Below are 16,101 nucleotides of genomic sequence, written 5' to 3' on the forward strand. Positions count from 1 at the left end.
AGATTCACAACCCTCTGAGTGAAGAAATTCCTCCTCATCTCAGTCTGAAATGGCCGACCCCTTATCCTGAGACTATGCCCCCTAGTTCTAGACACTCCAGCCAGAGGAAACAACCTCTCAGCATCTACCCTGTCAATCCCCCTCAGAATCATATATGTTTCAATGAGATCATCTCTCATTCTTCTAAACTCCAGAGAGTATCGGCCCAACCTACTCAATCTCTCCTCATGGGACAACCCTCTCATCCCAGGAATCAATCTAGTGAACCTTTGCACCGCCTCCAAGGCAATTATATCCTTCCTTAGATAAGGAGACCAAAGCTGTGCACAGTACTCCAGGTGTGGTCTCACCAAGGCCCTGTACAATTGTAGCAAGACTTCCTTACTCTTATACTCCAAGCCCCTTGCAATAAAGGCCAAGATGCCATTTGCCTTCCTTATTGCTTGCTGTACCTGCATGCTAGCTTTCTGTGTTTCTTGCACGAGGACACCCAAATCTCTCTGAACACCAACATTTAAAAGTTTCTCACCATTTAAAAAATATTCTGTTTTTCTATTCTTCCCACCAAAGTGAATAACCTCACATTTCCCTACTTTATACTCCATCTGCCACCTTACTGCCCACTCACTCAGTCTATCTATATCCCTTTGCAGACTCTGTGTTCTCCTCACAGCTTACAGTCCCACCTAGCTTTGTATCATCAGCAAACTTGGATACATTACACTCGGTCCCTTCATCTCGGTCATTAATATAGATTGTAAATAGCTGAGGCCCCAACACTGATCCTTGCGGCACCCCACTAGTTACAGCCTGCCAACCTGAAAATGACCCGTTTATCCCTACTCTCTGTTTTCTGTCCATTAACCAATCCTCTATCCATGCTACTATATTACCCACAACCCCATGAGTCTTATCTTGGGTAATAACCTTTTATGTAGCACTTTATCAATTGCCTTTTGGAAATTGAAATATACTACATCTACTGGTTCCCCTTTATCTACCTTGCTAGTTACACCCTCAAAAAACTCTAATAAATTTGTCAAACACGATTTTTCTGTCATAAAACCATGTTGACTCTGCCTAATCATGTTATGATTTTCTAAGTGCCCTGATACCACTGGATTCCAGCATTTTCCCCGACGACTGACATCAGGCTAACTGGCCTGTAGGTCTTTGTTTTCTCTCTCCCTCCTTTCTTGAACAGCGGTGTAACACTTGCTGCCTTCCAATCCGCTGGGACCTTTCTAGAATCGAGGGAATTTTGGAAGATCAAAACCAATGCATCCACGTCGAGTGCCCACTGCAAATTCTGTCCCATTAAAGAAAATGGAAGGACACTTTGAGAGGTGACAGGTGCTTGGAGAACAGAACTCCCAGATCCCTGAATGCACAACTCAACACCCAACGGTAAGAGAAATGAACGGATGACAAAGCCCAGGTGAAGAAAGGATTCAACAGCTTCAAGAGAACAGGGGAGAAAAAAATCCAAATAAAATATGTTTAAAAAGTCAACGACCAGGAATTTCCTTCGGAGCTGCTCCTGGACCGCCACCAGAAGTGTGGCGGAAAGCCCGCTGACTTCTGGCCAAGTTATGCTGACGGAGTGGGTGGGGGCAGCTCTGAGGACTTTCCTGACCAATGTCTCACGCCTTGATCTTTTAATGTTCTTGGTGTTGGCCACTCTTCGCTCCCTCCCTCACCCCTCCGCCAAGCCTCGGGTGAAACGTTCCTCGATTGGGAATCAGTTTGGCTGCTGACCCCGGGGGTTGATTAGTCTCATTGGGTGGACCATCTCTGCGATTGCAACACTCTTATTTCAAGCTCTTGCTCTCCCACACTCCCGCCAGCCACTTCACAGCCAGTGAATGACGAAGGAGCAGCGCTCCCGAAAGCTTGTGATGTCAAATAAAACTGTTGGACTATAACCTGGTGTTGTGTGACTTCTTACATTTGTCCACCCCAGTCCAACTCCGGCATCTCCACACAATGAATTACAGGTTAGAGAGCACAATATTAGGACCGGACAAATAATTCGGATTTTGCACAGCACAGCATTCTCACGGGTAAAGGATAGAAATGTCACGAAAGTGCTAAAACTCCCACAGCTCTTCTGCAACAGAATTTTAGCCTCACAGGCCGGGCGGGAATCCCACGGGACCGGGTGGTTTTATTGTCAGGAGTATGGCAGCGTGGTGGGAAGGTGGAACTCACTACCACGTGGAGTGGTTGAGGCGAATAGATGCATTTTAAAAAACAAGCTAGATAAACACACGAGGGGGAAACGGACGGATGGAGTGGGGTGAAGAGGGCTGAGAGGAGGCTCGCTTGGAGCATGGCCTGTTTCTGTGCTGTAAATTCTATCCTCACGGGAACTCGCGAAGGTCAATAAATACTGCAAGAACAAATTGAAAAGAAAGCACCGGTTGGATTGCGGGCCTTTTATTGCGGCAGCTCAGTTTGAATCACGGCCTGATTTATTTTCTGGCTTTCTCTGCCAGTCCATTACTTTATATTCCCATTTCGACTGATTGCATTCTTGTGCTCTTTTTATTTCTATTGCTCTTACACGCTTCCGCCAGGGGGTAAATCGGAGGGGGAATTCCTTTGCGTGGGTTCCAATGGCACTTCCAGATCAGGAGGAGGAAGCTCGGGAGACGCGAGCTGTGGGTGTGATTGCTCCTCAGGATTACATAGAAACATAGAAGATAGGAGCAGGAGTAGTCCATTCGGCCCCTCAAGCCTGCTCCGCCATTCAATGAGATCATGGCTGAGCATCCAAGTTCAGTACCCGGTCCCTGCCTTCTCCCCATATCCCTTGATCCCTTTAGCCCCATCCTTATCCACCGTTCCACGCGCCAACTATCGAAACCCTGGGTGGGATTCTGACCTCCTGAAGTTCAAAAAACGAGAAAGCACTCGCTTTTATTTCCTGAAATCTGTGCATTAATAATGCTGAGGGTTGCAGTTTAGTCATTTCGATCATTTGCCATCTTTTCCTTCCTTCTGTAATATTTATATAATTCATAAACATCTGTCTCAGCGTTACTTCAGCTGGTTTCAATTCTGCAAACTGAGGACACTGGGTGAGGATTGTGGGGTGGAAATCACATTGCAATCTGCCTTGGGTTTTGGGAACTGTGCTCGATCTTGCCGATATAAAGATACCCATTCCCTTAAGCTCACCGTGAAGCTCAGTGGCAGTTTCTGCATTGTCCTGCAGAATGGCTGGAGAACCCGCTTACGACGATTTTGAGAGCTTCAATGTCGACAGTCAACAGAATCAGCAACGGGCTAAGTGGATTCCAGGTATTTTAAAGTAAAGTGAAGGTCGGAATAGGTGTGCCAGAGTGGGCTTGTATTCCCTTGAGTACCTTGATGCATAAATAGTCAGGAGAGCTGCTAACCTGATTTTTGTTCTGCTGGTTTTGACTGAGGCGGGCAGGGGCGGGGGGCGGAATGTCGGTCAGGACAACATCTTGCTGGTCAAGATCTTCTTCAATAATGTCTTCCTGAGCAATGTCCAAATGAAACTGACCCTGCTAGGGAGACCTGTTCCCCTCAGTTGGGACCTTCTTGTCCAAGGTACCTTGCAGTACTTGCTGAGGGGGTGAAGTTCGATTAGGCCCGAAAGCGGGCGCGGGGACCGCGAAGCGCGATACGCCATCGCCCGCTGAAAGTGGGGCTGTCAGCAGGCAAAAAAATTCGTGCTGCCTGCTGATTTAGCCATGGTGTGGAGATGCCGGAGTTGGACTGGGGTGGACAAATGTAAGAAGTCACACAACACCAGGTTATAGTCCAACAGCTTTATTTGAAATCACAAGCTTTCGGAGCGCTGCTCCTTCTTCAGGTGAAGTGGAGAAATGCATAAAGACACAGCTTATATAGTCAGAGAATCATGTCAGATGTTTACAGGTAACCTTTCCAACTGCCATTTATCACACCTCGGCAGAGAGATAATCACAGCAGTCAAAGGTGTGAATGGTGTCCAAACAGGTCAGTCAGGGAAACATTACATCAAAGAACAATGAGGTGGGGTCACAAGGGGTCAAATATTGCAGATGCTGGGGTCTGTATGAAAAACAAAAAAACAGACAAAAAACATTTTTTTTGGCTGGAAATCACAGCAGGTCCGGCCGCATCTGTGTAGAGAGAACAAGCCAATGTCGACTCGAGTCTGGATGACCCTGCATCAGGTGGGGTTACATGTAGCGTGACATGAACCCAAGATCTCGGTTGAGCCCGTCCTCATGGGTGCGGAACTTGGCTATCAGTTTCTGCTCGACGATTTTGCATTGTCGTGTGTCTCGAAGGCCACCTTGGAGAATGCTTACCCGAAGATCGGAGGCTGAATGTCCTTGACTGCTGAAGTGTTCCCCGACTGGGAGGGAACACTCCTGCCTGGTGATTGTTGCGCGGTGTCCGTTCATCCGTTGTCGCAGTGTCTGCATGGTCTCGCCGATGTACCATGCTCCGGGGCATCCTTTCCTGCAACATATGAGGTAGACAACGTTGGCCGAGTCACATGAGTATGTACCATGTACCTGGTGGGTGGTGTCCTCACGTGTGATGATGGTATCTGTGTTGATGATCTGGCATGTCTTGCAGAGGTTGCTGTGGCAGGGTTGTGTGGTGTCGTGGTCGCTGTTCTCCTGAAAGCTGGGTAATTTGCTGCGAACGATGGTCTGTTTGAGGTTAGGCGGCTGTTTGAAAGCGAGTAGTGGAGGCGTGGGGATGGCCTTAGCGAGGTGTTCGTCGTCATCGATGACATGTTGAAGGCTGCGAAGAACATGGCGTAGTTTCTCCGCTCCGGGGAAGTACTGGACGACGAAGGGTACTCTGTTGGTTGTGTCCCGTGTTTGTCTTCTGAGGAGGTCTATGCGATTTTTCGCTGTGGCCCGTCGAAACTGTCGATCGACAAGTCGGGCATCATATCCCGTTCTTACAAGGGCGTCTTTCAGTGTCTGTAGGTGTCCATCGCGTTCCTCCTCGTCTGAGCAGATCCTGTGTATTCACAGGGCTTGTCCATAGGGGATGGCTTCTTTAACGTGGTTAGGGTGGAAGCTGGAGAAGTGAAGCATCGTGAGGTTGTCCGTGGGCTTGCGGTAGAGTGAAGTGCTGAGGTGTCCGTCTTTGATGGAGATTCGTGTGTCCAGGAATGAGACTGATTCTGAGGAGTAGTCCATGGTGAGTTTGATGGTGGGATGGAACTTGTTGATGTTATCGTGTAGTCTTTTCAGTGGTTCTTCGCCGTGGGTCCATAGGAAGAAAATGTCGTCGATGTATCTGGTGTATAGCGTTGGTTGGAGATCCTGTGCAGTGAAGAAGTCTTGCTCGAACTTGTGCATGAAGATGTTTGCGTATTGGGGTGTGAATTTGGTCCCCATGGCTGTTCCGTGTGTTTGGGTAAAGAACTGGTTGTCGAAGGTGAAGACATTGTGGTCAAGGATGAAGTGGATGAGTTGTAGGATGGCGTCTGGAGATTGGCTGTTGTTAGTGTTGAGTACTGAGGCTGTCGCAGCGATGCCGTCATCGTGGGGGATACTGGTGTAGAGTGCCGAGATGTCCATCGTGGCGAGGAGTGTTCCTGGTTCAACTGGTCCGTGGGTGCTGAGCTTCTGTAAGAAGTCTGTAGTGTCGCGACAGAAGCTGGGGGTTCCCTGTACAATGGGTTTCAGGATGCCCTCGACATATCCAGAGAGGTTCTCACACAGGGTTCCGTTGCCTGATGCGATAGGACGTCCAGGTGTGTTGGCTTTGTGTATCTTTGGGAGGCAGTAGAAGTCTCCCACGCGGGGAGTACGTGGGATGAGAGCATGTAGGATGCTTTGAAGGTCTGGATCGAAGGTTTTGATCAGTCTGTTGAGTTGGCGGGTGTGTTCTTTGGTCGGATCTGTGGGTAACTGTCTGTAGTGTTCCTGGTTGTCCAGTTGTCGGTATACTTCTTTGCAATAGTCCGTTCTGTTCTGTATGACGATGGCACCTCCTTTGTCTGCTGGTTTGATGACGATGTTGCGGTTGGTCTTGAGAGCGTGGATGGCGTTGCGTTGTGCTCGGGTGACATTCTGGACTGTCTTGTGAGTGCGGCTGATGAATCTAGCGTTGATGCATCTCCTGACAGCTTGAGCATACATGTCAAGCTTAGGGCAGCGACCCTCCGGAGGGGTCCAATTTGATTCTTTCTTCTTCGGTTGCTGCACTGCGGATCCCTCTGTCTGCTGTTCCGGATCATTGATTGTCTCATTGGGTTCGCTGCTGACATCTTGGGATTTGTGGAAGAATTCCCGGAGCCTCATTCTCCTGATGAATTCCTCTGTGTCTGCCGCGAGACCGATGGGGTCCATTTTGGTGGTGGGGCAGAAATTGAGCCCTCGGCTGAGAACTTCAATTTCACCTGGTTGAAGGGTGTGGTTGGACAGGTTGACGATGGATTTCCCTGTGGTTTCAACCGTGGTACTGGGGGAGGCTTGGTTGCTGCTGCTGGTGATGCCAAGTTTCTCAAGCTTCCTGTTCTTGGTGTGCATGTAGGTAGCGTAGTTCCATTGCCTTGTTTGTTTGGCGGTGTCTCATAGCTGGTCTGCTGCGTCCTGAGCACAGGCTGAGAACATGGACTCCATCTCGGTTTCGAGGTTGCGGCGTCTGCTGTAGAGCTGGTGTACGAGATGGTTGAGGAGTGTGCGAGAGGTACGACGGCAGAGTCTCTCAGCGTAGTCTGTGTTGTAGGTCGACTTGAGTGGGTTAGTGATCTGTAGTCCTTTCGGGATCTTGTCTGCTTTCTTGCATCTCTGTAGAAACTTGATGTCTGTGTCGATATGCGCGATCTTCTTGGAGATCCTCTCCACTTTGAGCCGGCAGTTTGTGGTGTCGATAGTAGCCATGGTGTGGAGATGCCGGAGTTGGACTGGGGTGGACAAATGTAAGAAGTCACACAACACCAGGTTATAGTCCAACAGCTTTATTTGAAATCACAAGCTTTCGGAGCGCTGCTCCTTCTTCAGGTGAAGTGGAGAAATGCATAAAGACACAGCTTATATAGTCAGAGAATCATGTCAGATGTTTACAGGTAACCTTTCCAACTGCCATTTATCACACCTCGGCAGAGAGATAATCACAGCAGTCAAAGGTGTGAATGGTGTCCAAACAGGTCAGTCAGCGAAAAATCGCATAGACCTCCTCAGAAGACAAACACGGGACACAACCAACAGAGTACCCTTCGTCGTCCAGTACTTCCCCGGAGCGGAGAAACTACGCCATGTCCTTCGCAGCCTTCAACATGTCATCGATGACGACGAACACCTCGCTAAGGCCATCCCCACGCCTCCACTACTCGCTTTCAAACAGCCGCCTAACCTCAAACAGACCATCGTTCGCAGCAAATTACCCAGCTTTCAGGAGAACAGCGACCACGACACCACACAACCCTGCCACAGCAACCTCTGCAAGACATGCCAGATCATCAACACAGATACCATCATCACACGTGAGGACACCACCCACCAGGTACATGGTACATACTCATGTGACTCGGCCAACGTTGTCTACCTCATATGTTGCAGGAAAGGATGCCCCGGAGCATGGTACATCGGCGAGACCATGCAGACACTGCGACAACGGATGAACGGACACCGCGCAACAATCACCAGGCAGGAGTGTTCCCTCCCAGTCGGGGAACACTTCAGCAGTCAAGGACATTCAGCCTCCGATCTTCGGGTAAGCATTCTCCAAGGTGGCCTTCGAGACACACGACAATGCAAAATCGTCGAGCAGAAACTGATAGCCAAGTTCCGCACCCATGAGGACGGGCTCAACCGAGATCTTGGGTTCATGTCACGCTACATGTAACCCCACCTGATGCAGGGTCATCCAGACTCGAGTCGACATTGGCTTGTTCTCTCTACACAGATGCGGCCGGACCTGCTGTGATTTCCAGCCAAAAAAAATGTTTTTTGTCTGTTTTTTTGTTTTTCATACAGACCCCAGCATCTGCAATATTTGGCCCCTTGTGACCCCACCTCATTGTTCTTTGATGTAATGTTTCCCTGACTGACCTGTTTGGACACCATTCACACCTTTGACTGCTGTGATTATCTCTCTGCCGAGGTGTGATAAATGGCAGTTGGAAAGGTTACCTGTAAACATCTGACATGATTCTCTGACTATATAAGCTGTGTCTTTATGCATTTCTCCACTTCGCCTGAAGAAGGAGCAGCGCTCCGAAAGCTTGTGATTTCAAATAAAGCTGTTGGACTATAATCTGGTGTTGTGTGACTTCTTACATTTGCTGATTTAGATGATTGGAACGCTGGGCTCAGCGCGCAGCTGATTGGCTCGGTGCTCGAGAGGGGGGCTAATATCAGGTGCAGTCTACTGGCCACTAAAGTTTTGCCTAGGCTCCTCTGCACTTCTTAAAGGGGAGGTGCTTTTTGCAGAAGCCCCTCACTCTCGCTCTGTATGCATCCATGGCTCGACAGGGAGGAGAAAGGGCACGGAGATTAGAGATTCAGAGAAATTTACGGCACAGGAGGAGGCCATTTGGCCCATCATGTCCGTGCCAGCCGACAAAGAGCTCTCCAGCCTAATCCCACTTTCCAGCTCTCGGTCCGTAGCCCTGTAGGTTACGGCACTTCAAGTGCATATCCAAGTACTTTTTAAATGTGATGAGGGTTTCTGCCTCTACCACCCTTTCAGACAGTGAGTTCCAGACCCCCACCACCCTCTGGGTGAAAAAGGTTCTCCTCAACTCCCCTCTAATCCTCCGACCAATTACTTTAAATCTGTGCCCCCTGGTTATTGACCCCTCTGCTAGGGGAAATAGGTCCTTCCTACCCACTCTATCCAGGCCCCTCATAATTTTGTACACCTCAATTAAATCTCCCCTCAGCCTCCTCTGTTCCAAAGTAAACAGCCCCAGCCGATCCAATCTTTCCTCATAGCTAAAATTCCCCAGTCCTGGCAACAGCCTCGTAAATCTCCTCGGCACCCTCTCTAGTGACGAGTGGCGAGGTTGAAAGCATTGCTGATGACGATATACTCATACCTAATCCTCCTTCTCACATCCCACTTACCCCTCATCGCACAACCTCTTCTCACTTACAAGCTGATGGTGCAATCATGCACATCTTGCTTTCCCCCGACCCCTCATCACAACCCGACCCTTGTACCTTCCTCCTTTCCGATACCAGCAGCCCAGCCTGACCCCGAGGTAGTAGAGGAGGAGAGTGAAGGAGAAGAAGAGGCACCGTCACTCGATCTGACACTCCCAGGGCACCAGCTCAGAAAATGGCACTGCACCTACTTTAGAGGGTAGTATAGGGGCGGGATCTGGACGTGGTGAGACACCGGGCACGAGTGGGCTGCAGCCAGGCCAGGGGGAAAGGGTAGCTCGGGTGTCGGCTCCCCAGAGGGCGAGCTCGCGCAGGAGTTCTGCTGCACAGGACTCAGATGATGACTTCGATGGGGCTGCCTTCAGAAGAAGGGTGAGGGGCTCGCAGACGGAAATGCTCGGTGCAATGACAGGCCTGCCAGTGAGCCTCTTGCCAGTGTCAAGGAGCATGGAGGAGTCCGGCTCCAATGTTGCACGGGGCTTTGCGCGGAGCTTGGAGCCCATGATTTCCAGGATGGAAGTGATGGAGAACTCCATTCAAGCACTTGTGGACCTCACCATGACGCTGGGTGTGATGGGCGATGTCGCAGCTTCCATTGCCGCACAAGTGGAAGCGACCCAATGTTTCAGTGCCGCATTGGAAGCTCAGACTGCTCTCCTGCAGGCTCAACTTAAAAACTCAGACTGATGCCATCTTGGCTGGGTTTACGAGTGTGGAAAGGGGCTTGCAGGGTCTCACAGCACTCCAGCAATCCGTGCTCCAACAGATGCTGAGGCACCGCCCCGGGGGGAGTGGCAGTGGCTCCATGGAGCAAGAACCTGCTGTCCTCTCTCGTAATGACAGCATTCCTCCTTCCACCCCTGCCACTCCGCCAGTGCCCTTGCTGCTGCCTGTCAGCCAGGCAGTCCAGACTGCTGCCGCCCAGGCCGAGGTGGTGCAGTCTACAGTTGGGCCTTCTAGGCCCAGAGCTACTCGAGGTTGTCCTGCAAGGCCATCTACAGTCTCCCCCACGAAAAGTCAGCAGCCTTCCACCAGCCATGCTGCAGCCACTGGGGTAGCACTGCGTAGGAGCACTAAAGTAGGCAAAGGAACATGAAAGACAGACACTACAGGAATGCACAAGGCTGATTAGTTGACTTAGTTATGTAGTTTTGGATTGATTAATTTATAAATTATGTTTGGAATGTTTGTTTTGTGGTGGCTCTCATTTCAGTTTTGTGCCCAAGAGGACACCGTGATGTTCCGGGACAGAGGGATGGTAAGGTGGGGAAATGGTGAGCAACGGGGATTTGGGATTTCATTCTGATGAGGCTGTCACGGACAGTCCGCCCGGAATGGGGATCTGCTGCCTGCCTCCTCCCTGCCTACTACTCTTCCTCCTCCTCTTCTCCTCCTCCTCTTCCTCCTCCTCTTCCTCCTCCTCCTCCTGAGGTGGTGGCAGAACCCGTGGTGACAATGGCTGAACCCTCCTGATGGCCAAGTTGTGGAGCATGCAGCAGACCGCCACGAAATGGGACACCCGCTCCGGCGTGTACTGGAGGGCTCCTCCCGAGAAGTCAAGGCAGCGGAACCGTTGTTTGAGCACCCCGATGGTCTGCTCAATGAGGTCCCTCATGGCAGCTTGGCTCTCATTATATGACTGCTGGCCACAAGTGGTGGGGTTGCGGAGGGGAGCCACCCGCCAGGTTTAGAGTGGATAGCCCTTGTCGCCGAGCAGCTACCCTCGGGTTCGACATGGTGGCTGGAAGATTGCCGGCACACCGGACTGGCACAGGATGAAGGCATCGTGACTGCTGCCAGGATACCGGGCATTCACCATCATGATGTGCTGGGCGTGGTCGCACACCAGCTGCACATTAAGCGAGTGGTAGCCTTTGCAGCTGCGGTACGTCTCAGGATTGATATGCAGCGCCCGCACAGCCACGTGTGTGCAGTCGATGGCGCCCTGCACCATGGGGAAGCCCGACATCCTGGCAAAGCCACATGCGCGCTCCTCCTGTTTCTCTCTGTTCAGAGAGAAGACAATGAAGTCCCTTCTCCTGGGGTACAGAGACCCTGTGCCCTCCCGGATGCAGCGATGGATAGCGCCTTTAACATAGTTAAACGTCCCAAGGTGCTTCACAGGAGCGATTATCAAACAAAACTTGACATCGAGCCACATAAGGAGATATTAGGACAGGCGACCAAAAGCTTGGTCAAAGAGGTAGGTTTGAAGGAGCGTCTTAAGAGGTAGCGAGGCGGAGAGGTTCAGGGAGGGAATTCCAGAGCTTCATTGGCCGCAGAGCGTTTCGAGATGTCCTGAGGTTGTGAAAGGCGCTGGAGAAATGCAAGGTTTCTTTTACTTGTGTTCGTGGTGTTTGGTATTGGCTTTTTCAAGGCTTATGGCTTTTAGGAATAAATGATAAAAGTGAGCTAATTTGGCCGCAATTATGTGTGCCCATTATTTTGAAGATTTTAATACTATATAATGTGATATTCTAACTAGTGCCTTGTTTGAAATATCTCAGCTCGCCGATTCAAGTCACTTTTCTGTGGAAAGGGGCTGATGTTCCTCATTTTCATCCTTCTGAGTGTCTTCCTTATTCTCCTGATCACTGGAGTCATTAAATGTAAGTAACTTTACACTTCATGTCCATGTTGGTTTTTTATCATTCATTCCTGGGATGTGGGCGTCACTGGCAAGGCCGGCATTTATTGCCCATCCCTAGCTGGTCTCGAGAAGGTGGTGGTGAACCGCCTTCTTGACCCGCCGCAGTCCGTGTGGTGAAGTTGCTCCCACACCGGATCCAGACTTGTTAAAGTAACACCACCTTCCAGCAATTGCCTGGCCTCTGGGTCAACGTTGGTGTGGCTGATTGTAACAAAGGCAAGTAGTTTATTGGGACAAGTCATTGTCCAACTGGTAGAGTTACTGCCTCTGGGACATTTTAATTCAAAACTGTGGCACCCAGGTGGCAAATACTGCAGCGTGGGTCAAGTGTAGAAATATTCAGGATGTCGCGCCTTGCTCTAATCGCAATGTTCTGGAATCGTTACATCTCGTCTGGCTATTAGATCAGCAAGCTACATGCTTTGCTTGAGTGCGGACTGGTTTAAAGCACTCATGCAATTGATTGTACAAAGCCAGAGTAAAATATCGAACCTACAAAACTTGTAGATCTGTGTCGTTTCTTTACTGATCTATCTGTATAAGATTATATTTAGACTTTGCACATCACACCGGTGTGATAATGACAAGCTCATTTCATGCAGCGATGCAGCCAGATGGTTGAGGCCATTTTCTCAACCTCCCTCATTGATCAAGTAATAATCAAGCAATATTTCTGAAAGATACGGGGTTGGTGTAACAGGGTGGAATATTGTCCTTTCATCCCTTGGTGCAAATCTGGCTGGCAACCAAAGGGGGAAAAACTGGGTAGTGCCCATTTTGGGGCGCTAATATCGTCCGAGCGCAAAGTTTAGCGCCCGGCGCTAATTATCGCCTCCGACTGCAAAATTCGCCTCTATCGCCCCCTGGAGGTGGTTTGAGTGCTACACACTCCTCTTAAGGCGCAAACGTTGGGGAGCGAGGCGCTACCTCAGAATGCTACCGAAGCTCAGACGATGTCCGTTACCATGGAAGCCAGACAGACTGGTGGCGTCCAGTTCTTAAAGGGGAGGGGCCATCTTGCTGGCCAGCCACTCCCTGCTCATTGCAGCCTTGAATCTCGGCCTGGAGAGACCTCGAAAGCAATTGTGTTGGAAGCACTAATGGATAGGCCCAGGGAAAGAGCTCGGCGCTTAGGAACCTCAAAAGTGGTGCTGAGGGCCAAAACGCCTCAGGACAGCGTTAAATCTCTCCAGACGTCTCTCTCCCTTTCAACCTGCGTGTACCAAAAATTTTGCCGACAAGTAAAGGCAGGAAGCGCCCGCCTTTAAATAGCGCTCCCCCAGCCCCTTCCCGACTTGAAATCGTTCCCCTCTACTTGTCGTTCCTAGCGGCAGGCACTAAGGCAAGGGGCGCGACTCAATATCTGGTCTGAGGCGCTACCGGGGCGTTGCACGCTCGACTGACGTCACGATCTGTGGGCGCAGGAGATCGTGGCGGTATTGTTTAGCGCCACCGCAAAACATCTGGTCAATTTCCCGAGCGGCGCTAAAATCGCCGCGTCCAGGCGCGAAGTTCCTAGCGCCCCATTAGCGCCCACCGGAGGCGCTAACGAGAGCCGCTAACCAGCCGAATGTTTCCCCCAAAGTCTCTTCTTTCTGACAGCTGCAAGAGGCCTGAGTGAAATCAGTTTAAGGTGGTCCTCAATGAGTTCAAAGTGGGCTTGTAGGCCAAAGTCAAAACTCAACACTAATTCGACCAAATTGGGCAGATTCACTCTGGGGAGATAATATTTCGGAATACCAACATTGCACAACACACGATAAGAGGAATACCAGAGGCAAAATACCGCAGACACTGGATATCTGAAATATAAACAGAAAATGCTGGAAATACTCAGCAGGTCAGGCAGCATCAGTGGAGAGAGAAACAGACCTGAACCGCTGACTCTGTTTCTCCCTCTCCACAGATGCTGCCTGACCTGCTGAGTGTTTCCAGCATGTTGGGGGAAAAATTCAGTTGGTTTGTGGCTTCCGTTAGCGCCTTAAGAGGGCGCTAATGGGGCGCAAAGCAACTAGCGCCCGGGCGTGGCGATGTTTGCGCCGCTCGCGAAATTAACTAGACATTTTGCGGCGGCGCTAAACACTACCGCCACGATCTCCTGCGCCAGCAGATCGTGACGTCAGTCGAGTGCGCAACGCCCCGGTAGCGCCCCGGACCGGATATTGAGTGGTGCCCCCTGCCTTACCGCCTGCCGCTAGCAACAACAGGTTGAGGGGAGCGTTTTGCAGTCAGGAAGGGACTGGGGGAGCGCTATTTAAAGGCGACCGCTTCCTGCCTTTTTTTGTTGGTGACATTTTTGCACCATGCATTCTGAGAGAGAGAGAGAGACTTCTGGAGAGATTCAACGCTGTGTGAAGGAGTTTTGAGTACTGAGCAGCACTTTGCAGGTTCATTTTGATTTGCCCTTCCTTGTATCGATTTAGAAGAGACTATGGGGGCTGCACTCTGAGCTCTTTCCCTGGGTCTCTCCATTGTTCTTTCCAGCAGATTTGATGTACAGGTCTCTCCAGGCTGAGATTCAAGGCTGCAATGAGCAGGGTGTGGATGGAGAGCAAAATCAACCCTCCCCTTTAAGATAAAAACAGAAAAATGCTGGAGAAACTCAGCAGGTCAAGCAGCATCTGTGAAGAGAGAAACAGAGTTAACGTTTCAGGTCGATGACCTTTCGTCAGAACTCCCCTTTAAGAACTGGCCGGTGCCAGTGTGTCTGTGTTCCATTGCTGACTGACATCACATGAGCTTCGCCAGCGCTCTGAGGTAGCGCCTCACTCCTCGGCCTTTGCGCCTTAAGACATGTGTGCAGCACTCCAATCACCTCCAGGGGCGATAAAAGCCAAGTTTGCCGTCGGAGGCGATAATTAGCGCCAGGCCCTAAACTTTGCGCACGGCCGCTAATGACACCCCAAACGGGGCAATACCGAATTTTTTCCCCGTTCTGTTTATATCACAGGATAATAGGATGTGGGTTCATGCCATGCAATCGCCCAAAGGCTGAGTTCCCTATCTCAGTTCTGCCCCTATGGAGAATTTCCCACAGCAAACCGAGTATTGGATATAAACTCACCTGAGGCCACCCTACATTGACACAGGCCTGGGTTCTGATCACCTGTTCACCTTCAAAAGGTGGCCAAGATACATCGGCCCAGAAATTCGGGTCGGGAGCTTCCCGCGGGTGTCAGCCCCCGATCTGCACTTGCCTTGCGCGCCGGCCATTGAGCTCTGGGCCCCCGTGGAATTCCGATCCGGGGCCTGGTCCAGCTGCTGGCGTGCAGTGTTTGCGTATTCCAGGGGCGCGGTTAGTTCGAAGCGTCCCCTGGGATCACGTGGGCCATGGGGAGCCAATCGGAGCAGGGAATGCTCCATTCATAAGTCTGACAGGAAGAGCTGTCAAGACTTATAAATACTACGGCCCCAAAATAGCACTAAATCTTCAAATAATTTTTTTTTTATCACATTTTTTAAATAAACTATAAATTACATGAAATAACTATTTTAAACAATAATTTAAATTTTTGAAAAAAATAATTTTATTTTTTAACGGGGCTAAAAATAAACTTACCTTGCTTTAAAGTATTTAAAAATAATAAATCTGTGGAAAAAATGTTTTAATTTTAATTAATTCACCACTTTCCTTGTAAAAAGCAGGCCTTACACCTGCTTTTTATATTTCTAAATTCTGCAGACTTACCCTCACGGGAAAACCTGTAAAAAAAAACGAAGTTCGATGCGTACGCGCAGCCTCTCCCGCGCACGCATTCGACCTCTGAACCCCTTCTTTCAGGGGAACGGAAGTGCCGGTTTCCCGCGCATGCGCAGTGCATGCACAAAACCGGCACTTCCATTGGGCTTACGGGTGAGTGCCCCGTGCGTACTCACCCGTGGAGACCCGAATTTCTAGGCCATTGCATAAACCAACCCAGGACATGGGGAAAGAGAAAAAATGCATCTTTTTATAACTGTTTGGGGTGAGGGGGTGGGTGGATAGAGAGAAGAGGGGAGAGCGGAGCGAGGAGAGGGGCGGATTAAAATATTTGAACCACAATATCAGCTCAGGCTTATGGATGATAGACATCGATACACCGTTTCTTGTCTCTCTTCAATGACCTGTTCCATTAGATGATGCCACGATCTGAGCAGGTAGCCATGGCTGAGATGGTACCTGTGACATTATTGGTGGAGCTGTCTATTTATAGCAAGGGGCTTAAGAAGAGTTAACATTAAAACGGAAGTCACGACGCCAAACACCAGGGGAGCGTGGGCGGAAGGAATGGCTTCGATTCTAAAGTCTACCTTGCTGCCGATGACAATTCATCGAGAACTTTAGTAAACCTTACAAAGAGCTTCATGTCA

General features: G+C 50.1%; 1 protein-coding gene across 1 annotated transcript in view; it reads left to right on the forward strand.

The window, feature by feature from the left end:
* The first annotated feature begins 3,105 nt into the window (after nucleotides 1-3,105).
* LOC147097745 (asialoglycoprotein receptor 1-like) overlaps nucleotides 3,106-16,101 on the forward strand; it is a 56,295-nt gene continuing 43,299 nt past the window's right edge. Inside the window, exons 1-2 of the mRNA XM_085971804.1 lie at nucleotides 3,106-3,306; nucleotides 11,609-11,710. Coding sequence (XP_085827930.1) covers nucleotides 3,222-3,306; nucleotides 11,609-11,710 — 187 coding nt within the window. The 5' untranslated portion in view covers nucleotides 3,106-3,221. The remainder of the gene's footprint in view (nucleotides 3,307-11,608; nucleotides 11,711-16,101) is intronic.

The sequence above is a fragment of the Somniosus microcephalus genome, chromosome 31 (genome assembly GCF_052327205.1).
Source record: "Somniosus microcephalus isolate GS21.2 chromosome 31, FLI_Smic_1.0, whole genome shotgun sequence".
NCBI classification, from domain to species: Eukaryota; Metazoa; Chordata; class Chondrichthyes; order Squaliformes; family Somniosidae; genus Somniosus; species Somniosus microcephalus.